A 23,212-nucleotide genomic window follows, 5' to 3' on the forward strand; every position below is an offset into this window, starting at 1 on the left:
TTATTTTCTTTTTCACGTAAAAAAAAAAAAAAACCTATTTGTTTTTCTATTTATTTCCTTTCAGTCAAGATCTTTTTGACTACATATCATCTAGTAATATTTCTGACAAAATTACATATTTTCTCTGAGCTTTTACAATTATACCATTTTAAAACAATAGTATACATACAAGTTCGTACGGTTTTCAAGTTTAGCATTACAACATGTATTTTTTTTATGCATGTTGTTCAATCATCATTTCATTTTCAACATTTTACTGATCAATGATCTATCATTATCCACAACCGCCAGATTTAATGGAGCATACATTCACTCCAAGCAGTGACGGATGATTCCACCTCTTCCATGCATCATAATTTTTGCGTCCGAAAGTAGCAAGAAGTTCGTGTCCGGACATTAAACTCTAAACATGCTATGAAGAAATCAATTTAGTCATTTGGTCAACCACAACTCATATAACGTTGAAATCACTCACCGGCACAGATTTACGTAGCGCAGAAGAAAAAAAAATCGTCCGTTATTACCGGTAATCCCAAGTACTACAAAGCATTCACATTCCAAATGAAATCAAACGAAGGCTCAAAGGAAAGCATATAAATAAAATGTGAACATATTAACTACGTGTTGAAAAAACACCAAGACAAACCTCGTAGAGTAGAGCTAGCTAGTGGATATATAATTGTACTACAATGTAAGTGTCCAAAAAAAAAAAAAATCACAAGACTGAATTGCTGTCAAACTGCTTTAAATTGGTGAGTAAAACCTGTTTGTGTTTCTTTTACTTTTGCTTATCTGTCACCAAAATTCATCAAATTGGTAACCAAGAGAGAGTCGACATTGCTGAAAAGAGTTTGTTGTTTTTTGTTTTATTCCCATGTTTTCATGATTCTCTGTTTTGCACGTGATATATCATACAAGTACCGATTTGAGAAGTTCGGTACGTACTCGATCGACTCAACACTATTAAGCGTTGTCAACGATTTATATTTTCTTTTCACGTCGAGGTTCGCTCATAGGCTCTCTTTTTTTTATCAATTGGTTGATTTTTTTTTTTTGTTTCTCGAATATTTGGTGTCATTTTCAAACGTGCTCTCAACCTTTCAAATTATGAGAATATAGAAAGGAAAAAAAATAAAAAATAATACATGTATGAAAATTTGATGCCAGGTCATCTAAATTTGTGATTATGTGGCGAAAGATTGTTAGTCAAGTCAAATAGCTAGCTGTATCAGAAAATGGTATAAGGAAAGTTCCATCACCGTCCGTCGCTAATGTTGCATATGAATATCAACAGTGAGTATTCTGTTTCATGAGTAAAAATATTTTTAATCGAGTGATCAGTTGTCCTCCGCTGACAATATATATAGCTAGCAATGAACTGCTAATTAACTACCAAAATTATTAAGCTCAATTGGTTTGATGTCAATCTGTATGGGAAAGATCATGTTGAGGGTTCGATTCTCCGTGTTTGTTTTTTTTTTTTTTTCGTAAATCAATATTTTTCCTTTTTGTTTGGCTTGTAGTTCAAATATTCTTAGAACCGACTTTGACTACAGGTTGTACGATGCCGTCTCAAAAATATCGACGCATTTGAGATCTTCAAGTGTTTTTTGAAAAGTATTGTGGTGATAATTGATAAAGATCCCGATATTATATAAAAATCATAAAATTAACAAAGAAATTACATAACGGTGATCCCGGCTGACTTTTTTTTTTTTTTTTAATGTGTGCAAACAGCTGACTCTAATATATAATTTTACCTTTTATCGAGTTTAATTTTCTGAAACTAAACTTTCGAGTAAAAGTAATTGGCAGAGTCTTATCTTCTTAAGTTAATAAACCCAAGTTGAAAAGGGACTATATAAATATACTAAACAACTTTTCTATGAAAAAAAAAAATAGTCTAAACCAAAAGAAACACAAATGTAAATATTTTGGTGTTTTTAGTTCAAATACCATGTGAAGAATTGCTGACAAACTGCTTTATACAAAAAAAAAAAAAAAAAAAAAATCAGAGAGGTTCATGAATAGTCCAAATCACATCAAAATAAATGAATATATACAAATCGGATAATAAAAAAAATTGTGTATTCCAAAAAAAAAAAAAAAGCAGTGCATGTGGATATGATGATAGAGTATTAGAGTAATAATTCATAATTGAATCGATCCGTTGATCCTAGGACTTTGTTTTGGAGTAGAAGAGAGACATGTCGTCGTATTCAATATTCATTCGTACCTCCTATCGAGTGAGTGAGTGAGTCCCTTCCTCTCTTCCTTCTCCAAAGGAGGAGCTAGTAGAGAGCTCGCACACTACTAGGACCCACACCGTCACATGATCTAACGTGGAGATTGTTGACACGTGTTAGATGCCAATTCGTTTCCACTTAGATATATTCAGTTGTCAGAAGTAAGAGAACCGATCCCGAGGCAAAACCACGTGATTGGTTGAATGATTTTCAAATTGCTCGCATTCTCTGTTAATCTCATACTTTTTGTTTAGTATAAATTAGTTTAATATAATCGACCTAAACAAGTTTTTTAAAAAATGAGCGTGGAGACAATCCCAATCGTATCTTCTCACGTATATTAGACAAAGAGTGGGTCCTAAAGAAAACATGGGCACTTACTTGCTCGCAAGTCACCACCCGCGCCCTCTTCTTCTTCTCACCTGTTCTCTCTGTGTGCACATGCTCAATCCCCTCCACCGACTAGATACGCATACGGTCCGCATAAATCGTATATTATACGTTATCAAAATAATTATACGGTCAACCGTACGTAATAATGATTAATTTACTACCTCCTACTCCGCCAACATTTATGTATCATCGATCATCATCATTAATTATTACTATAGCTAACTATAAATAAATTATGTGTCACGGATTTGTATTACTCTTGTGATATAGATCCATAGAGGTGGCAAATTTAAATGTGTGATATGGACACATTTAAGTTGTAACTTTTATTTAGTCATGTCATGTGTACTTGTTGAGATCATTAGAAAGTAATCTTTTGAGGTGTTTAGCTTTTTTCTAATACAAAGCGTAAAATTATGCTAATATAATAGTTTAGGGTTTTATAGTTCTTTCAGTAAATTTGGATTTATTATTTTTCTATTCCTTGTATGATGAATATATTCCGGTTTAAAGCAGAAGTCTTACCAAACTCATATATGGCGTTTTCGTATAAAAAAAAATTAGCTCACCGTCATACGTACATATGCGTTTGAGTTATTTTATTGGAACCTAAAACTTTATTTGGTTAATGAAACTAAGGTTTCCTGTACAAATCTACTCGTTTTAATCAATATTTGTTGAGGTGTCTTAATCAATTTAAGTTTAATGATCGACGACACACATAAGGGAGTACCTTTTCTTTTTATGCCGGAAGTTATACGAACATTTTTGGCCCCAACCATTGGCGAGGTTCAATTTTTTTTGATAGCATAATAAGCATGACAATGAATAAAAAAAGCTTAATACATTATTTTGCTATAATGCATGAAGTGATCTCAACATACAAACCATTGACGACATTCGATATATAACATAACATATTCTTATAAAAAGTAACACCTTCGTATAGCTTTTTGTCATTCGGAGAGTAATGGGGAGAGAAGTCTTTCAGAAGAAAGTGATCGTGTATGGAGTGATGTCCAAGTTAGTTACTGCAAATCTACACTAAAAAAGGAAGAAAAAAATAAAATAAAAGAAAGTGAAAAAGTAGAGCCTTAGAAAATCAGCATTAAATTAAATAGGTAAATCATGTGTTTTATTTAAAATTTTGTATTTCTTTAGGAAAGAGTGTGCTTGAAGTAAGGAAGCTAAGAGTATGGTTGAAGTTAGCCTAAAAAATGGTGATATATAGAAGATAATCTCAAAGAAAAACTCATTGGATATGTCTAAGAATGTGGAGTTCTTTGGATATGAATTCATTGTGTCTTCGATTTTTGGTGACTGCATACAGTTTTGTTCTCCGCAAACTATTATATTAATTTTTTTATTTAAATTTTTAACGTATTAAGTTTATCCGTTGATTTTCATAATTTGTTGTATCATCATTGTTCAGTAAGACTAAGAGACTTAGAAAAAAATTCTTATGATGATATCTACCAGACAAATATGATTAGATCATTTTATAATTACTTTATTAATTTTCAAGATAGCTTAACAAGAAAATGATCAACCCTTCTTTTTAGGTTTAATTTAGATTCATCTATATACTGCCTGACTTTTTAGCTAACTATAATGAAAAAAAAGTAAAAACTAAACAACTAATTTTAATTTGTTAAAACTTCACTGATATGCTTAATTAGTGATTAAGTTAATATAATTAGGAAATATTTAAGGCCATAGTCAGATATAAAAGAAATATTTTTCTTTGCCACTTGAGCATACAAACATCGTCCGAGGGGCAAATATTCATGAGTAAACTATTATATTTGGTTCAAAACTCACAAGGCAGTTTTTTTTTGTGCTCGATGGGTTGTAATTATTCTAACAAAATGCTGCTAGATGCTAATGGGAGGAGCACTACATTTTATCATTTATAAGAAAATAAAATATTCCAATCGCGAAATCTAGTGTACTGAATAATATAAAACGAAGAAGCTTTACTTTTTTTGTAGTAAAACAAAGAGAGATAGAGTGGAGTCATGTTTCCTTAAGCCTATGAGTAATAGACTTTTATGGTAACATACTAACATGTATTTGAGAAAAAGTCTATACATACTTTTACTTTGCAACACGTAGTCTATCTAAGGCACGGCCTAAAAGGCTCTAAAACAATGGGAAGAAAACTAACAACAAAAAAAAAGAAAGAATAAAAATCAGATAAACAAAACAATAATAATAAAATTGGAATTACATGTACGCGTAAACGTCGTATATATATATTTTCCTTGGTGCCATTTCACCTTCCCATTATCTCATTGACTTTTCTTAATCATATACGGTAGGAGCAAAACCATGACTAGAACTCTACAAGAATTATACGCGTTAAAAATCTTATTAACTTTTATCTTAAGAAATAAAAATTCGTATTTGCTTTTAATTACGCCAACTCTTTACTTAAATAACAAATTTTATTTTTTTGGGTGAAGAAATTGAACCTAGAAGGTTAGGATAAATGAGCTTTGTTGATATAATAGATGAGAAAGGTGAAGGTGATGTATGTAAAACTTTAATTTGAACGAATTTTTTTTTGCTTTAATGAGTTTTTACTTAAACCATTGCTTTTCTTAAAACAAAAACAACTTTTGGTACAGCTAAGCAAGGTTTGTGAATAAATCATCTTTGGTAAAGTCTCAATGAGAAATGGAACCCACATGAGGGGAGAGGTGAGATTATGATATTTTTAATTTTTTTTTATAAAATAAAATAAAATTATGAAATGTTTATTTTGGAGAGAGAGAGAGAGAGATGAGGAAAGAGACTTCCACATGAAGACAGGGTAAGGAATGGTAAAATACAGCTAGCAAAAGAAGAAGAGAGAGAGAGAAGAAGTGTTTCTCACACCTAACTCTTTATAATAATAAGAGAGAAGCCATTGCTCTCTCCATTACTCAAACTCCCCCAATTTTTTTTCCCAATCAATCACTCTTCACTTCTCCCCACTCCTACTCCTTTTTTTTTCCTTTCTAAGCAATCTCTATCTCTCCTTCTCTCTCTCTCTTCTTATATTCTCAAATTTGATACCTTTTCTCTCTCTCTCTCTCTTCTCATACGATCCGCACAGCACTAAGAACAGAGGTTTGATTTCCTCCTCTTTTCTCTCATTGTTCATTTTGTCTTTTGCTTTTGTTTATATAATTCTCGGAATTGTAATGGATTTTTTTAGGAATCTTGATGTTTTTTTTTGCATAATTCAAGAAGTGTCGGTGGAGCCATTTCTTTTTAAACCAATCTTGATTTTAACACTCTGTTATTGTAACTGAATTTTTTTGAATTTTTTTTTTTTTTTTTTATAATTTAACACTACGAATTCTAGAAGAAAAGATAACCCAAGAATGCTCAATTAACGGTGTTTCTTTTGACTTTTTAGAACCCTTAAAGTCTATTTTTGATTGAATTTGTATTTAGAATGGTCCACATTATTACTATTAACCCCCAAAAAAAAAAAAATTCAGAAAAGGTGGGCCAAAGCATGTTTATTTTTCAAAAATTTTGATTTTTAAGGTGGTTCCAAAATTTGGTTCAAATTTTCAAAACTTTTCAGACATAACTCATTAGAAACTTCTCCTGTTCAAACTCTTGTCATTTTCCTCTGTCTCTCTCTCTCTCTATATCTCATTCATTCACATATTAGCCCATCTCCTCCTCATTATTTTTATATATCAGTTTGTTTCTTCTCCCTCCAGCTAAGGTTGCAGCAATAATTGTAAGAAGAAGATGATTGGACAAAGCTTCCCTGAGGATCTTGATTGTGGCAACTTCTTTGACAACATGGATGACCTCATGGATTTCCCCGGTGGAGATATCGATGTCGGTTTCGGCATAGGTGACTCCGACTCTTTCCCTACCATCTGGACCTCTCATCAGGATACCTGGCCCGCCGCTTCCGACCCTCTCTTCTCTTCCAACACCACCACCAACTCCGATTCATCCCCTGAGCTCTATGTTCCGGTTAGTCCTTCTTAGCTTATTTATATATTTGTTTAGTTTTTATGCTAACATACGCATTCTTTGTTGTTCTGTTTTTGTATTTTTTGGCGCTTAATTGTTTCTATATATAATTTGGCTAACGTTGTTTATTTTATTGGGGTGAAATTTGCAGTTTGAGGATATTGTTAAGGTGGATGGACCACCAAGCGAATCCTTGGTTGAGAAGAAGGAAGATTCGTTTTCGACACACACGGATTCATCATCATCTCATAGCCAATTCAGGAGCTCAAGTCCAGTGTCGGTTCTGGAAAGCAGCTCTTCCTCGTCCCAAACCACCAACACAACCTCACTTGTCCTCCCTGGAAAGCACGGTCGTCCACGCACAAAACGTCCTCGTCCACCGGTCCAGGATAAGGACAGAGTCAAAGACATCAACAATGTGTGCGGGGCAGACTCGCGTCTCATCATTAGGATACCGAAGCAGTTTCTCTCTGACCACAACAAGATGATCAACAAGAAGAAGAAGAAGAAGAAGGCCAAGGTTACTTCTTCCTCTTCTTCCTCCGGGATCGATCTTGAAGTCAATGGAAACAATGTCGATTCGTATTCTTCAGAGCTACATCCGGTTAGGAAATGTATGCACTGTGAGGTTACCAAGACTCCACAGTGGAGGCTTGGACCTATGGGCCCAAAGACGCTTTGCAACGCGTGTGGCGTGCGTTACAAGTCAGGGAGGCTTTTCCCGGAGTACCGTCCAGCTGCTAGCCCAACATTCACTCCAGCTCTTCACTCAAACTCACACAAGAAAGTGGCTGAGATGAGAAGCAAGAGATGCAGTGATGGTAGCTACATAACCGAAGAGAATGATCTGCAAGAACTGATTCCGAACAATGCCTACATTGGTGTAGACTAAAACCACGAGAAAAAAAGATGATTTCGATTTGCCAGGAGTAGGAAAGAGTCAGTTGAGCAGAAAAAAAAGGTTTAGCATTAGAAGAGATGGAATGAAGAGAGCAATCAATTTGGTGGGACTAAAAAAGTTAGATGAGAATTGATTGTGTTTTTGTATTTTGTATTTGTAGTGTGAATGGGCAAAAAAAAAAACTCTTGAAACAGAGGAAAAGTAAGTTTGAGGAAGATCAGAAGATTTTGAAGACATTAGAAAAAAAAAAATTAGGTGTTTGAGTATTACATTATATCTTCCTCTTCTTCTTTTTTTCTCTTTCAATTCTTTGTATTTTTATTGTGAGGATTCTTTTTCCTTTTTTTTGTAGTTCATTTGTTTAGCTAAAAGATTATATTTTTTGTTTCTGTTAATTAAAATCCAATGTTATAAATTGTTAATTATTTAGATGGTTTCCCTACCTTTGGAACTATACAATGCTAAATACTTACTTTCTTTTTGGCCGACAAGCTAAGATATATTTAATTAGGGTACTCGCTGATTGAAGTCTAAAATAGATTGAAACGGTTTATAGTTTCTTACAAGTTTTCTTATGGCTATATGGCTAAGTTAGTGGTATTGAATGATATATGCAATAATGAAAAAAAAAACTAAAATGGGAGATGAGAGATAGAGTAATAACAACCACCATCTTTTGCTAACAAAAAAAAAAGACTTCATACTAGCTTTTATGAAAATCCACCCATTTATGATGCCAATTCAAGTTAAGAGTGTTTCTTAAGCTACCTAACTTCATTCAAAACTCACTCATTTCATTTTTTCTCACTCTCTTTTTTTTTTTCCTTTCATAATTATTAGAGAAATATTTTTTCAACATTTTCAATTTGCTGAACATTACTATTTAAGAAACACATTGAAGGAATGATTAAACTTTTGTCCTCATATTGTTATTTTCAAAACATAAAAAGACTTAAAAGAGTTGTCTGATAAGTTACTTGACAAAAAAAGGATACCTTTTGTATTCACCAATGCACAAATAACCAACTCGATTGGGATAACATATCTTCCTTCATTCACGAATTTGATGATTTCACCAAAGTTTTTTTCTTTTCTTCTAATATAATCGCAGAACAAAGAGAGTTTTGTGAAATAATTTTCTTATTTTCTCAATCGTAACAAACTTTACAAAACTGTGATATATCCGTTGAAATAAACTAAACCGGATCTAAACTAAACCAGAAATCAATTGTATTTAAGTTAACCAATCTTATGTACCAACTACTCTCTAATACTCCCCCTCAAGATGGCGAGGAGTAGATGTTGATGACTCCCATCTTGCGCATAATCTCTTGAAAAGGAATCGGATGGAGAGCCTTTGTCAAAACATCAGCTAGTTGATGGTTGGTCCGAACAAACATTGTTTTAAGAATTCCATCTTCAATAGCTTCACGGACCTTGTGGCAGTCGAACTCAATATGTTTTGTTCGTTCGTGGTAAACAGAGTTGCTGGCGATGTAAAGAGCTGCTGTGTTATCACAATATAGATAAGCCGGAAGTGGAAAGAGAACCCTCAAAGCCTTCAATATATATGTGAACCATAACAACTCCTTGGTGATCATACTCATCGCACGGTACTCTGACTCAGCAGAACTCATCGAGACCACCTGCTGCTTCTTAGATTTCCACGAGACCAAAGATTGACCAATGAATATAGCATAGCCAGTATGAGATCGTCTATTATCAGGACAACCGCCCCAGTCTGCATCTGAGAAACCTCGAAGAGAAAAATCATGATCTTTCCCATAGAACAGACCCTGGCCAATCGTACCCTTCAAATACCTCAAGATCTTATGTACTGTTGTGAGATGAAATTTCCTTGGAGCTGCAGAGTATTGAGCCAGTTTTGATACAGCATAAGAGATGTCTGGTCTAGTAATAGTCAGATACTGCAACTTCCCAATGAGCCTCCTGTATTGTTTGCTATCTGGAATAAGTGCAGTCTCAGCTGCAGATAACTTCTTAAATGGTTTCTTGACAACCTTCACTGCATCAATACACTCTGTATCCAAAATTTCTTCATCAGCTTGCACAGTAGACTTCGCAAGGTTAGTTTCAGCTTTCCGTTCCGATAAACCAGTTGAAGACATCTGCAAATCAGGTTTCATAGGAATAGGAGAAGGTTTACAATCAGAAAAACCTGTAGCTTCCAGAAGATCGAGCATATACTTCCTTTGACTAAGAGTAATCCCTTCATCATTCCTTGCGATTTCAATATCGAGAAAGAACTTTGGAGTACCAAGATCTCTCAGTTGAAAAACGGAACCCAATTGATCCCGTAAAGCACAAGCTGCATCAGCATTAGTACTAGCAATCAATATGTCATCCACATACACTACAACTACCAAAAACTGATCACCTGTTTCTTTCACAAACAAAGTGTGTTCTCCATGGCATGTTTCAAAACCAAAACTCTTTAGAGTTGATTTAAACTTGAGAAACCACTGCCGAGATGCCTGTTTAAGCCCATAAATTGACTTATGTAATCGACACACTGCATTTGCTGGTACTGTTTCTCCTAGTATCTCTTCATAACCTGGTGGCAACTTCATGTAAATTTCCTCATCAAGGTCACCATTCAAGAATGCATTTGAAATGTCCAATTGGTGTAAGGACCATTGCATCTTGGGTGCGAGGGAAAGAATCATCTTGACTGTTGTCAGTTTAGCAACCGGTGAAAAAGTGTCACTAAAATCAATTCCCTCTTGCTGAGTATACCCTTTAGCCACCAATCTTGCTTTATATCTTTCAATACTGCCATCTGCATGGTATTTATTGTGAAAATCCATTTGCAACCTACAGCAACTTTACCATGTGGTAAATCACTCACACTCCAAGTTCCAGTCCTTATAAAAGCTCCAATCTCTTTTCCACAAGCATCAACCCACACCTTATCAAGCCTAGCTTCTGAATATCTTTGCGGTATCTTCGCTTTAGTGATGATATTAGTGAATGCATAGAAAGGCTCAGATAGATAAGAATAAGAGATATAATTTGCTAATGGATAAGGGGAAGTATTTTTGTGATTACTATTAGTAAGAGTATTGTTATTATAACAATGAAAGTCCTGTAAGTGGGAAGGCAGTTTTCTCTGCCGAGTTGGTTTAAGTTCAGAAGGAACAGAAACCATGGAAGATGACTCATCAGAATTGTGAGGAGCATCAGAAGATGGTTGCACTAAAGGCGATTGTCCATCATTGATTTGCACAGGAAGAGAAAAATGAGGAAAGAAAGTCTTTGCATCATCTGAGATTGTAGATGATGCAAAAGGAAAAATATCCTCATAGAATATGACATGTCGAGAAACAGAAACTGAGTATGTCTCTATGTCTAGTAGCTTGTAGCCCTTAAAACCTGAAGGATAACCTAGAAAAACACAAGCTCTAGCCCTAGGATCAAACTTAGTTCTAGACTTAGGAGAAGTAGAACAATAACATAAACAACCAAAGCTCTTAAGAGAATGATAATCTGGAATTTTTGATGTTAAGCGTTCTAGAGGAGTCTTATTGTCTATAACAGGGGAAGGTAATCTATTTATTAAGAAAACTGCAGTTAACACACAATCCCCCCAATATTCTAAAGGTATACCAGACTGAAACATAAGAGCCCTAGCTACATTCAACAGATGCTGATGTTTCCGTTCTACAACTGAATTTTGTTCAGGGGTTTCAGGACATGAATGAAAAGACTTAATTCCTTTTTGCAAATACAATTCAGTAAATTTCAATTCATTAGCATTATCAGATCTAACAGAACAAACCTTAGTGTTATATTGAGTCTCAACCATTGTTATAAAATCAGGAAAAACATGTAAGACATCAGATTTTTGTTTAAGCATATATAACCAGGTAGCTCTACTATAATCTTCAACAATTGTCAGGAAATATCTATAGCCATCTACTGTAGGGACAGAAAAAGGACCCCAAGTATCTATGTGAAGCAATTCAAAAGGTTTATTACGCATGTGATTCATAGATTTGAAAGGTAAATGTTTCTGTTTTGAAAGATGACATATACGACAATGATGAGAATTCTTATTTATAGTTTTCTTTGGTAACAACAAAATATCAGAAAGAGACTCTATTTTAGAAACAGAAGGATGTCCTAATCTTTGATGCCAAATATTAGAATCTACTTTTTGAATAGAACAAACAGACTTACCAGGAAAAGTTGAAGACGACAGATTAACAAGCTTTTTATCAAGACTCAAAACATATAGATTTGCAACTTGACTACCTCTTCCAATCATTACCTCCTGAGTAAGAGCCTGAATGCAACAATCATCAGAAGTAAAAACCACTTTAGACTTTAATGTTTTAGTAACAACACTTACACTCAACAGATTAAATTTGAATTCAGGAATGTATAACACATTATAAAGACCTAAAGCATCTGTGAGTTGAATGTAACCAGTCCCTTCTATTTTAACTGTTTGGCCATTAGGAAGTCTAACATAAGTTCTTTCTAAGGCTTGGTATTCTACATACATCTCCCTCTCATGAGTAACATGATGACTAGCACCTGAATCTATGACTCAAGCTCTAAAAGATAACTCAATTTCATGAGGTATAGATGAAGTTAACATGTCATAATAGGTGAGATCATAAAGAGAAAGGAAAGTACCAGTCATCTGGGAGATGGTTGGTACAGAATTTGAAGTCGAAGTTATGGCTTTGTCCGGGCAGGCAGTGACACTAGTGGATTGGAGTTTAGAGCTCAAATAAGAAATCATGTGTTGAATCTGATCCTTGGACATATCTTCTTCTTTCTCTTCATGACAATTCTCCTTTTCACCATAAAATTGATCAGCATTTGTCAAGTTGGTACTTCCCATAAACGTGTTCTTCTTAGCCCTTGGATGACCAGGTGGATAACCATGGACTTTGTAGCACTTATCCACTGTGTGTCCCAAACGAGAGCAATGTGAACATTTCGGTTTCTGAAAGTTCCCTTGAGCCATCAAGATCTGATTCGGTTCTGATTGAACTGTTTGAGTCTGAAAAGCAGAAGGAGTCACCAATGGTTTTCTGTTTCCAACAACACGTTGACTCTCATCCTGATCCAAGATATTATATATTTCACTCAACCCCGGCAATGGCTTCATGTTTAAGATCTGACCTCGAATATTGTTGAAATTATCATTCAACCCCATAAGAAACTGAATCACTCGACTGACCTCCGCTTCTGCAAGTAATTCTTTCACCTGATCACAATCACACTTCTTAACTGTTCGAGACCTAGTGTTGCAAAGTTGTTCCCACAATGTCTTCTTCTTAGTAAAGTAAGTGGACAGATCAAGGTCTCCTTGCTTAAGCGTAATCATAGCCTGCTCCAGTTGGTATTTCCTTGGTAGATTGTTCACTCGAAACCTAGTAAACAAGTCATTCCACATTTCAACAGCATCTTGATAGTAAAGAATGCTATCATAAATCTCCTTGTTGACGACATTTAGGATCCACGACTTCACCATACTGTTACATCTACTCCATATCTTGAAATCAAAATCACTTTCACTTGGTCTCAACATAGATCCATCGATAAAGCAAAGCTTATTCTTAGCCTCTAAACTTATCTTCATCGCTATAGACCAGCTATTGTAATTTGATCCATCTAAGACATGAGGATTGGAGATTGAAAGGATTATCCGACGGTTCCGATAGGCGCGACATCGATCCTTGAGTTCCGTATCCCTCCGATCGCTGAGAACGTTGCGATTTCCCAAATCCAAGCTCAGGTTCTTCATAGATCGCCGATTCACGAGTAATCTTGGCTGCGGATCCATCGAATTCTGGCATAACACTTCTACTCTTCAGTTTTCCCCCTTTTCGCACCATTTTCTTCAAATCAAAGCTTCGGTAGGTCAATCGAAGAAGATGAAGATGATTGATCGGTGTAAGTTGAAGGAATCGAAAGAAATCGAAGGTGAAATCACCAGATTTTGCGGAAACAAAGCTCTGATACCATAATATAATCGCAGAACAAAGAGAGTTTTGTGAAATGATTTTCTTATTTTCTCAATCGTAACAAACTTTACAAAACTGTGATATATCCGTTGAAATAAACTAAACCGGATCTAAACTAAACTGGAAATCAATTGTATTTAAGTTAACCAATCTTATGTACCAACTACTCTCTAATATCTTCTTCTCTTTTGTCTTTTGATTATGTCCTTTTCTTCTTTCTGTTAGGGTCTTTTATGGGTGTTTTCAATGATCTATAGCTAGTTGGGTCTTCGCCAAACACATTACATATATCTATAGTAGACATATATACATATAGATATATCTTTTTCAATTGTTCAAAGTAGTACACTTACATGTTTACATAATTTTGGAGAAGCCTAACTCGAGACTTCCTTATAATTAGAAGCCTATAAAAACCCGATCATTCCATCCCTGCCCACTCTTCTTTCTCCTCATCACTTTCACTCAATTCGATAAACACCATCTTCAAGTCTTCAACTAAAGGAATCATCAAGACACAAAACTTTTGACTTGGTTGTTAGCTGTGCCCTGCTAGGTTAGATAGTCTATTAGGCCTCCATTATATAAGCCCACGTAGTATTTCTTTACTGGTTTTTTTTTTCTATAGCGATTGAAGCACACACGCGACTACGCGAGATCTTAGGCCCTGTCGCCTTAGACAATGAACTAAACTGATATTTGAAATCATAAAATATCCCCAATTTGTTCCCTTAAACACCTAAAAAGAACACATTACACCTCTCACTTCGAAAAAAGGAAAACACTAAAAATGGAAAGTTGCTTATTGAGTGTTTTAACTTTGTGATGATCAAAAGTTATCAATACCGTATCTTGCAAGTAAAAAAATAACAAATTTTGAAACGCTTCTCTACTCTCTGTTAAGAAGGCGATGGAGACGACGAAGAGGCTCTGTTACAGAGAAGCGACAGTGAAGGAGATTAAGCAGGTGAAGTGAAGAAAGTGATTCGAGTAATCTCTCACTCTCATCGTCGTCATTGAAGCCCAATACAAAAACGGAGTTCCACTTACCCAATCATATAAAGCCCATCAAGAATATGTCCAATATTGATGCCTTTGCTAATCAATCATCTATCGCACAATTGGCCAGGTTAGATTTCTCATCCTTAAATCAAAAATGATTTTTCCTAAAATAAAAAAAAAATCCATGGTTTTTTTTTTTCGACAACAAAAAAAAATCCATGGTTTTTAAATAAATTTTCAAATCTTTTTTTTTCTAAAATATGTTGTTTAATTTTTTTCTAATTTTGGATGAGAAATTTACTGAAAATAATTAGAGATTTCACAAATTCAACTTGTTTTTCTCATAGTTTTGTACTTTTAGCATTCAAATTTTTGTTCCAAGATTCAATTGTTATTTTATTTTAATTTTGATACTAAATTTTCAAAACAATATGAAAACTCATCAAACTTTAGATCCAATCATTTGATTTAGTCATTTGATCTTTAGAGATTTCACAAATTTAAGTTGTAAGTTGAAATGGAGATTTTTTTTTTTTTTATAGATTTTTTATTTATATTTCTCTATCACAGATTTTAAATATATTTTGCATTCAAGTTTTGTTTTATGTAGTTGAACTTTTAGCTTTCAAGTGTACGACTTTTATTCGATTCAACATATTTGCTACAAGTGACAAACTAAAGAATCATTTGAATAATCCAAGCAAAAAAGAGAAGGAGAAAGTTATTTTACGTTTTTGTAAAAGGAGAAATGTTAAAACATATGGTGGGCATTCACGGGAACAGATCAAAAACCTTTTTTCTTAGTAAAAGAGGAATAATTCAGAATACCACACTGATAAATTAGTAGCAAATTGGTGTTAACAAACCCAAAAGAAATAAACAAAGAACTAAACTTAGTTGTGGTGCTCACGAGCCTAGTCGCAAGTGGACGGCAAAAAAACAGAAGTTCACTATTAAGAAAGTTAAAGTTATTAGTTAAAAAGTCTAATATAGGCGAGGCAATGACTAAAAATGTTAGAAAAATTAATAAAGGAGAGCTTAAAATTGGCAAGAAGAAAAAAAACATCAAAACAGTAGAAACAAAAAAAAAACATAAAGGCAAAGCTGCAAAGTCAAGTTGGGTCGGTGAAACCCACCTTAGACCATATGCAACGGCATACATTTGGTCTGTCCCCCGGTATTTTTTGTTTTTAAATAAATAAAAAAAGGCAGCATCTGTGTGGAACGTTTCTTAATATGAGACGTTTCTTAATATGTCATTTGTTACACGTGGCAGCATCTGTGTGGTTGGTGTTGTTTGGTTTTTTTTTTTATTTTTTTTTTGGTTTTTAATTTTATGGATTGAATAAACTGTTTTTAATTTTTAATGTTTTAATTGTATGTTTTGTTTTTTTTTCAAGTTTTTGTAACTTTGTAATTTTCTTATGAACGGTTAAAAAAAAATTTGATTGAGCATATTTGGACTAACTTTGGACATCTTCCAGATAATGAAGATTAATTAAAAAAAATTCTATGAATTGAATAAAATGTTTGTTTTTATCTTTGATGTTTGTATGGTTTATGTTTTTTATCTTTCATGTTTTAATTGTATATTTTGTTTTTTTTCCAAGTTTTTGTAACTTTTTATTTATTTTTATGTTTTTAATGTCAATGTTATATGTTTTATTTAAATTAAAACTTTAATATGTTTTTATTTATTAATTTAAATAATTAATTTTTTTAATTAAAAATACTATTATTTTTTCTAGGGGACCAACTCTGAGGGACACCAATACTCATACCACACTTAAGAAACTTTCAAAATAAATTTAATATATTTGAAAGACCAAAAATTGTCCTACACCAATGCACATGCTCTTACTCCTTGTCGTCCTCCCTAGTTTGAACATGTGTACTCTCTTCGTTACTAACCATCACTTTTGTCATATATACATTTTTCAAAAATCAGATAAAATCTTTAGCGAAAAAGCTATGTTATTTCTGAGATCAAAATCTGGCTTTTTCTTTTTCTTTTGGTTACCACTTCAAATATGCAGGATCGTGCCTAGATTCCTGGAGGCCTAAGACAAAAAAATAAAAATTTATATATTTTCGTGATAAAAAATGTTATAACTTATAACTAAAATTAGATATATTTTTTATAATAAATTATAGATAATTAGTATTTTGTTTTTAATCTATGAAAATAAAACTTTATGTTATATACTATAAATATATAATATTATACAATTTTTTAATCTATTTTCTTAATTAACACTTTATATCTACGAAAATACAATAATTTTTAAAAGTATATATTATAAAATACTAGAGATAAATAAAGATACTTTTTAATATATTAAATAAATTTTTGAAAATATATATTTTACTAATATATTAAATAATTGTTTAAATTTAGGGACCAATTAAACGGCCAATAAAATCTTAATATTAGGGGACCTAAGGCAAATGCCTTTTTTTTTTACTCATAGGCACGGCCTTGCAAATATGTACAGTGATAAACACGATATACAGTATATGAATTTAATACTTACACCTCAATCAGTACGAGGCAAGTTCCATCTTGAGTTTATTTTTAGAAAGATACACTATTTTCCTATGTATACATCTTCTGATCTAGAAGCTTTTCTATTAATCATCAATTAAAGTGGGAAGACGGCATGCTAATTTGAATGAATGAATACCCAACTTGTAAAGATTCTAGAAGATTTTCTATATATATCAACTAAATATTCGGCATGAAGCTCTCTCAAATACTTGGTCCACCTATTTATAGAGTACACAACTTTTTTTGGGAAACAGCTGAATGGAAAACTCTGTATTATTTAGGGTTTGGTACTAGTTCCTTTTGTTGTGCAACTATCAATAAATAACCTCATAGGCACATAGCTTTATTTTGATTAACTCTAAACTCTGAAGTGAGTCGTTACAAATTAAAGTAAGATTTTGTGGCCTCTCATATCTCTTGGTTCATAATCTTAGTTTGATGATGAGTGCCGACTCTGCAATCTATCTATTACGAGATTTTATTGTTAAACTTACAAATCAACACATATGTTTTACCTAGATTTTTGTCTCTGTACCAAATGTTTTACATAATCCTCTATGCCTAGGATCAGAAGAACAAGTAAATTAGTTTACTTGCTCTTTTGGAAGGTCTTGTAGTATATCATCAAGGCTGCCCAAGATGATGGACTAATAATAAACATTTTCTTGTAGGTTATTCGTCCAATTATTATTTTGGATTAAATACATTAACCATAATTTCAAGTGAAAACATCATAAACATAGTATATTATTGTTAATATTTCAGTTTTAAAAAAAAACATCTAAATTTCCAAGAACTCTAAACCTTACTCGATTTTCAAAATGAGCAATGATGGGATATATTATCAATGTTATTCGTCGAATTATTAATTTGGATTCTCAAGCTTGCCTTTGCTATCTTATTTTCTTCTTTACAACATTATTTAACCTCCCATTGTCAAAGAGTCGGCTATGAGCCCATGATTGTAATGAATGGATAGCTTGAATACTGCAACCACCACACTGCGCATTCCCGTCAAACATATGTTAACTTAATGGTATTACCAATGTATTTTATACTAACGGTCTTTTAAAGTTTTCAATTCGCAATTTTGTACCAAATAATTTTGATTTTTTTCCTAAATAATACATTCATACTAAAAAAATTTAAGCATTAGCCGAAACATTCTCTCTCCACTAGAAACCAAAATTTATCAATAATGAATAAAAACAGTCTAATCTTACATGTGTAATTAATCACCTCCGTCGGTTGATCATTCCAAAACCTTAAAAAACTATGTAAAATGATCATTAACAACAACAACAACAACCAAAAGATAAAAATAAAGTAAAACAGAGCCCAAAGCCTCGTCACATCTCTGCCCATAAATACCCTTCACCGACTCACCATCTTACCACATCAATTCTCTCATCTCTCTCTCCCTCTCTTTGATTAGATCATAATATTACAACAGAGATATACAGTTGAGTTTGGTGACGAAGCGAGGAGAAGAAGACAATGACGAAAGAAGTGGTTGGGGATAAGAGATCTTTCTCCGGTAAAGACTATCAAGACCCACCTCCTGAGCCTCTATTCGACGCTACTGAGCTTGGGAAGTGGTCTTTCTACAGAGCTCTCATCGCTGAGTTCGTAGCAACCCTCCTATTCCTCTATGTCACCGTTATGACTGTCATCGGTTACAAGAGCCAGACTGATCCAGCCCTCCATCCTGACCAGTGTGCAGGCGTTGGCCTCCTCGGTATCGCTTGGGCCTTTGGTGGCATGATCTTCATCCTCGTTTACTGCACTGCCGGCATCTCTGGTTCTTATCTCTCTTTATCCCCTATAATAATTTTTTCTTGTTTTATCAAGTTACTTCTAAAGTAGCACACTCTTGTTAGCTAAGAGCATAACATGTTTTGTTTCAACATGATACACATTAACGGGAATTTTATATTTGATTTTTTTTTGCTATTCTTGATTAGAAAAAATGTGATCAAGGGTGACTGACAAAACACAAGTTTGGCTTGGTTTGATCTCTATATGAATTGAGAAACTAAAAAGATCAGTTCGGTTACGGATTATACTAAAAAAATTACTAGTTAAGTTCAAATTTAGTTTGGTTTGGTTTTAATGCTCACATAAATGTTCGGTTTAATGATCTAGGTGGCCATATTAATCCGGCAGTGACTTTTGGGCTGTTGTTGGCTCGGAAAGTGTCACTGGTGAGAGCAGTGATGTACATGGTAGCTCAGTGCCTCGGTGCCATTTGCGGCGTGGCTTTGGTCAAGTCCTTCCAGTCTGGTTACTACAACCGCTACGGTGGCGGTGCAAACGGTCTCTCCGATGGTTACAGCGTCGGCACAGGTGTTGCCGCCGAGATCATTGGCACATTCGTCCTAGTCTACACAGTCTTCTCAGCCACTGACCCCAAGAGGAGTGCGCGTGACTCTCACGTCCCTGTAAGTCCATTATTTTGCCGTTATGATTATTCATTTATTTAAGAGAATGTGATATGATTATGTCACAACAGATAAATTCCAGTAATGGTTAGATAATTTAATTATTCACCGCATCAATGGTAACAGTAGAATACCCGTGTCTTATACGGCGCACTCTTTCTTAGCATAAAGATTTGGCACGTATAAACTAGAAGTAGAAAGTATCATCAGCCTAGAGGAGAGAATTAATAATCATATTTCGAATCGAGTTACGAAAGAATAATAGAACGTACGAGATATCACGGATATAATTTGCGAGTGTGACTTCTAGATCTTCATATTATAATAAACCACACAAGGACATCGAGTCATTTAAACATTTTGTCTTTCACGCCTATCTCTACATCGTATACTCTGTATGTCCTTTGTTTGTACATGGTCCCAACTCCATTTGTAACCACGTATACTTCTCCCAGACATAACTATATATGAATATGAATAGTATTTTTGGATGAGTACTCTATACTATTTGTCTCGTCATTAGTAACATTTCAGTTTTGTTGGTGTGGTGATATTGAAGGTATTGGCTCCATTACCAATTGGATTTGCAGTGTTCATCGTTCACTTAGCAACAATCCCAATCACGGGCACTGGCATTAACCCTGCAAGAAGTCTCGGAGCTGCAATTATCTACAACAAGGACAAAGCTTGGGATCATCATGTACGTTACTATATCATATATTTTTACTTCTTTGTACTCGATATTACTATTTGACAAGGTTACAATTTATTAATGTTTTATTATTATTTATCACAGTGGATATTCTGGGTGGGTCCGTTTGCGGGTGCAGCTATTGCGGCTTTCTACCATCAGTTTGTGTTGAGGGCTGGTGCGATTAAGGCGCTCGGATCATTCAGGAGCCAACCTCACGTTTAACTTTGATATTCTCTTCCCCAAGTATCAAAGAGACGACAATAAGAGAGACCTTTTTATCTATATACGTTGATGGTTGGAGTCACTTCTTGACGTGTAGTAATCTATGATTAATTTTCTAGCTTTGGTGAGGAGAGATTTTGAAGTGTACTCACTTGTGGGTCAACTTTAAATTGCTACTTCTATAGTTAAATTATGTCTACTCCTTTGACTTAATATTTGGCTCTGTTACCAAGCGTTGATAGCTCAATTGGTAAAGACTCTTTGACAAAAGTCTAGAGGTCGCCGGTTTGAGGGACGACGCTTGGGAAGGGACCATATAAAATGCTCTGGTCTCTGTTCTGAGGGGATGCACGGGCTTAGGTCCGGAACCTCTTAGTAATTCAAAAAAAAAAAAAAATATCTGGCTCTGGTTATTAAATTGCTTATGAACCAACTTAAGTACCCACGTGTAGCAAAGTGAATTCAGATCTGTTATTCCAAAAAAATATAAGTCAGCATAAATGCAATACGAGAAAATTATATGTATATCGGGAAAAGACAAAATGTTTTGGTAAGAAGAAAAGTGGAGTAGTTAAGTCTCAACAAGTAAAGTAAAAAAGAAACCAGTACTATCTTTGGTTTCTATCAAACTACGTTGTGGTTCCCTTTAGTTTGGAAGGTAATCTGATAGACGCTGTTGGCAATAGGGTAGTGGACTGGACGGTGATGGACAAGACGTATCGAGAGGTCAAAAAGTGGCCATCAACCTCATCGTAAAGGAGGAGCTTAAACAACAACTTTATGTTTCATGCGCATATTTGAAAAAAGTGAAATCACATGATGAAGATAGGCAGCAGGTTTCGCAGAAATCAATGGACAGGCTAATCTCTCTATCTATTATCTCAACCAACTTCATGTTCAAAAGTAAAGTTCTTAATTTCATCATCCTAAGAGCAAGATTAATGGGGGTTCATATATTGAGGATCCTATATACTATTTGAATTTTTTAAGAATTAATTGTGTATTGTTTTGTAAATAAGAATTCATGATCTCTTAGTTAAAATTTTCTCCTCCAATGCTAAGCTCTAATTTTGGATCTCTTATTTTTTTTAAAATTGTATTTTGAAATTTGAAAATTTTAAATAGAATAGAAGTAGTATAGAATATCAAGGATTACATTTATATGAGGAAAAAATCAATGTAATTTATTATTCTACTACATAACATTTACAAAAAATTTACAACATATTGTAAAAGAAGAAAGAAAAAAACTAAAGTTGTTGATTATGGTTAAGCATTCTCAATAATCCTGGTTTAGTACAATTCAACAAAGATCGTCCAGATTGAACCATTATAGCAAACAAAGCACGAGCCTCTCTCAACTTCTTCTCTTCACACAAAATATAAATCAACCAAGTGTGGCTTATGACGAGGCCAGAGATCAAGAGCAGCCATGTCTTTAACCACCTTAACCGCTTCCATGGTCAATCTAGAGTAACAGAGGCACTGAAGCAGCTTATCATAAGAGTCTTCATTTGGATTAATCCCTTGCTTCTGCATTTCTAACATCAAAGCCAAAGAAACGAAACCATTTGCTGCATGAACAGAGAAAGATACTGTTTCTACGAATAGCTGCGTGAACAGAGTATCCTCTGGTAAGCAGTTTCTTGAGAATCCAAAAACCAACATAAGTAGAAGCATCAAGAACGCAACAACAAGAAGTGGACTTGTCGTGATCCATTTTTTTTTGTTTGTCTCTTTTGCGTCTGATTAGTGATTGAATCAGGAGAAAGCGTGTGTATAAGTGTGTGAAAGGAAGAAGAAGATTAGAAGTAGGAAGAGAGAACAGCAGTATGAGGTGGTCCTGGTTGTGCTGCAGTGAACCGCCTCCATTGGGACTGCACCAAACCATCACTCATCCAAATTATTACAAAATGGAACCAGATGTAAGGAAAAGACATGGAAACACACACACAAAAACTTTGCAACTAGATTGCAGTGGTTGGTACATACTACGCAACGGACACAAATCTGAAAACACACACACAAAAACTTTGCAACATTAACACCATTTCCTAGCTAAAGTAATGAATTGAACTAGCTGGTAGCAACATTTCCAAGATTTACTCATACTTGCCTGTAACAATTCCTCCAAACATAAACAAGCAACAAAAATCCAGAACTTTAGAAGTAAGTATGAACGAGATGCAAACCTCATCATAACCGGTCAGCCAAACACGAGGAGTTTGGTAATACTTATCATACCTGAACCAAAGTGAAGAATTGTAAGTTTGCCCCACTGAGCATAATTTAAAAGCATTTATCAAAGAGCAATAAAAAGCTGAGTGCAAACTGCAAAGACAAAAACTCACTGAAATTTGTGATGCTTCATTCGTTTCACAAGATACCGTAGTAGATTTTTGTGATGCTTCATTCGTTTTCGCCTCTGATTTCACATAAAGTCTTCCCCTTTTGCAGACCCATGTCCCGTTTCTTGAAATTTGTTTCGAGAATCGATGAGGTCGATGAGAATGGAACGTGGATGATGGAAACGACGCAATCGGAAAACAGAGAGTGCTGTTAGCCACCGATGTTAGCATTGGATCCCTTGTTCCATCTCTTTTGATTCCATCTCCTTTGATTCAATTTGCAAGTTCGATCGAGAGAGAGAGAGGGAGAGGGAGAGGAAGAGAAAGAAAAAAAATCAATTGTCAATTTTTTTTTCGTTTTCGACACAAACGTGACACGTATCAGTCTCTTAGATCAAACAACGGAATACTATATAAGAAACTCCCTT

At 34.3% G+C, this 23,212-nt stretch overlaps 2 protein-coding genes, 1 long non-coding RNA gene and 1 pseudogene across 4 annotated transcripts; 2 read left to right on the top strand and 2 right to left on the bottom strand.

Annotated features, from left to right (window-relative positions):
- Nucleotides 1-5,420: 5,420 nt before the first annotated feature.
- Nucleotides 5,421-7,952, top strand: LOC104791753 (GATA transcription factor 8). 2 transcript variants are annotated; one of them, XM_087453404.1, is made up of 3 exons: nucleotides 5,421-5,753; nucleotides 6,362-6,626; nucleotides 6,778-7,952. In XM_087453404.1, exons 2-3 carry the CDS (start codon nucleotides 6,393-6,395, stop codon nucleotides 7,516-7,518), a joined length of 975 nt encoding a protein of 324 aa, XP_087309530.1. In that variant the 5' UTR covers nucleotides 5,421-5,753; nucleotides 6,362-6,392; the 3' UTR covers nucleotides 7,519-7,952. The 2 variants fall into 2 exon arrangements, with proteins under 2 accessions (XP_087309530.1, XP_087309531.1); XM_087453405.1 differs by having other exon boundaries at nucleotides 5,495-5,753; nucleotides 6,342-6,626.
- A 3,846-nt stretch (nucleotides 7,953-11,798) lies between these two features.
- LOC147942838 (uncharacterized) lies at nucleotides 11,799-13,400 on the bottom strand (annotated as a pseudogene).
- A 4,830-nt stretch (nucleotides 13,401-18,230) lies between these two features.
- On the top strand, nucleotides 18,231-20,649 carry LOC104791754 (putative aquaporin PIP2-5). Its single transcript, XM_010517722.3, has 4 exons — nucleotides 18,231-18,880; nucleotides 19,225-19,520; nucleotides 20,080-20,220; nucleotides 20,317-20,649. Exons 1-4 carry the CDS (start codon nucleotides 18,577-18,579, stop codon nucleotides 20,434-20,436), a joined length of 861 nt encoding a protein of 286 aa, XP_010516024.1. The 5' UTR covers nucleotides 18,231-18,576; the 3' UTR covers nucleotides 20,437-20,649.
- Nucleotides 20,650-21,569: 920 nt separating this feature from the next.
- On the bottom strand, nucleotides 21,570-23,211 carry LOC104791755 (uncharacterized). The gene is made up of 3 exons (XR_768954.3): nucleotides 22,788-23,211; nucleotides 22,629-22,680; nucleotides 21,570-22,313 (listed from the first exon to the last, which is right to left on the bottom strand). It is a non-coding gene; the product is annotated as an uncharacterized LOC104791755 (long non-coding RNA).
- Between the last annotated feature and the right edge of the window lies 1 nt (nucleotide 23,212).

This window comes from Camelina sativa, chromosome 6 (genome assembly GCF_030686135.1).
Source record: "Camelina sativa cultivar CO46 ecotype springtype chromosome 6, ASM3068613v1".
NCBI lineage: Eukaryota > Viridiplantae > Streptophyta > Magnoliopsida > Brassicales > Brassicaceae > Camelina > Camelina sativa.

What these genes read in the sequence shown, in the direction of transcription:
- LOC104791753 (XM_087453404.1), top strand. Translation starts at nt 6,393, where the DNA reads ATGATTGGACAAAGCTTCCCTGAGGATCTTGATTGTGGCAACTTCTTT. An exon ending in CCCCTGAGCTCTATGTTCCG is followed by an intron (nt 6,627 to 6,777) that starts GTTAGTCCTTCT and finishes TGAAATTTGCAG; the next exon opens with TTTGAGGATATTGTTAAGGT.
- LOC104791754 (XM_010517722.3), top strand. Translation starts at nt 18,577, where the DNA reads ATGACGAAAGAAGTGGTTGGGGATAAGAGATCTTTCTCCGGTAAAGAC. An exon ending in CTGCACTGCCGGCATCTCTG is followed by an intron (nt 18,881 to 19,224) that starts GTTCTTATCTCT and finishes TTAATGATCTAG; the next exon opens with GTGGCCATATTAATCCGGCA. An exon ending in CGCGTGACTCTCACGTCCCT is followed by an intron (nt 19,521 to 20,079) that starts GTAAGTCCATTA and finishes GTGATATTGAAG; the next exon opens with GTATTGGCTCCATTACCAAT.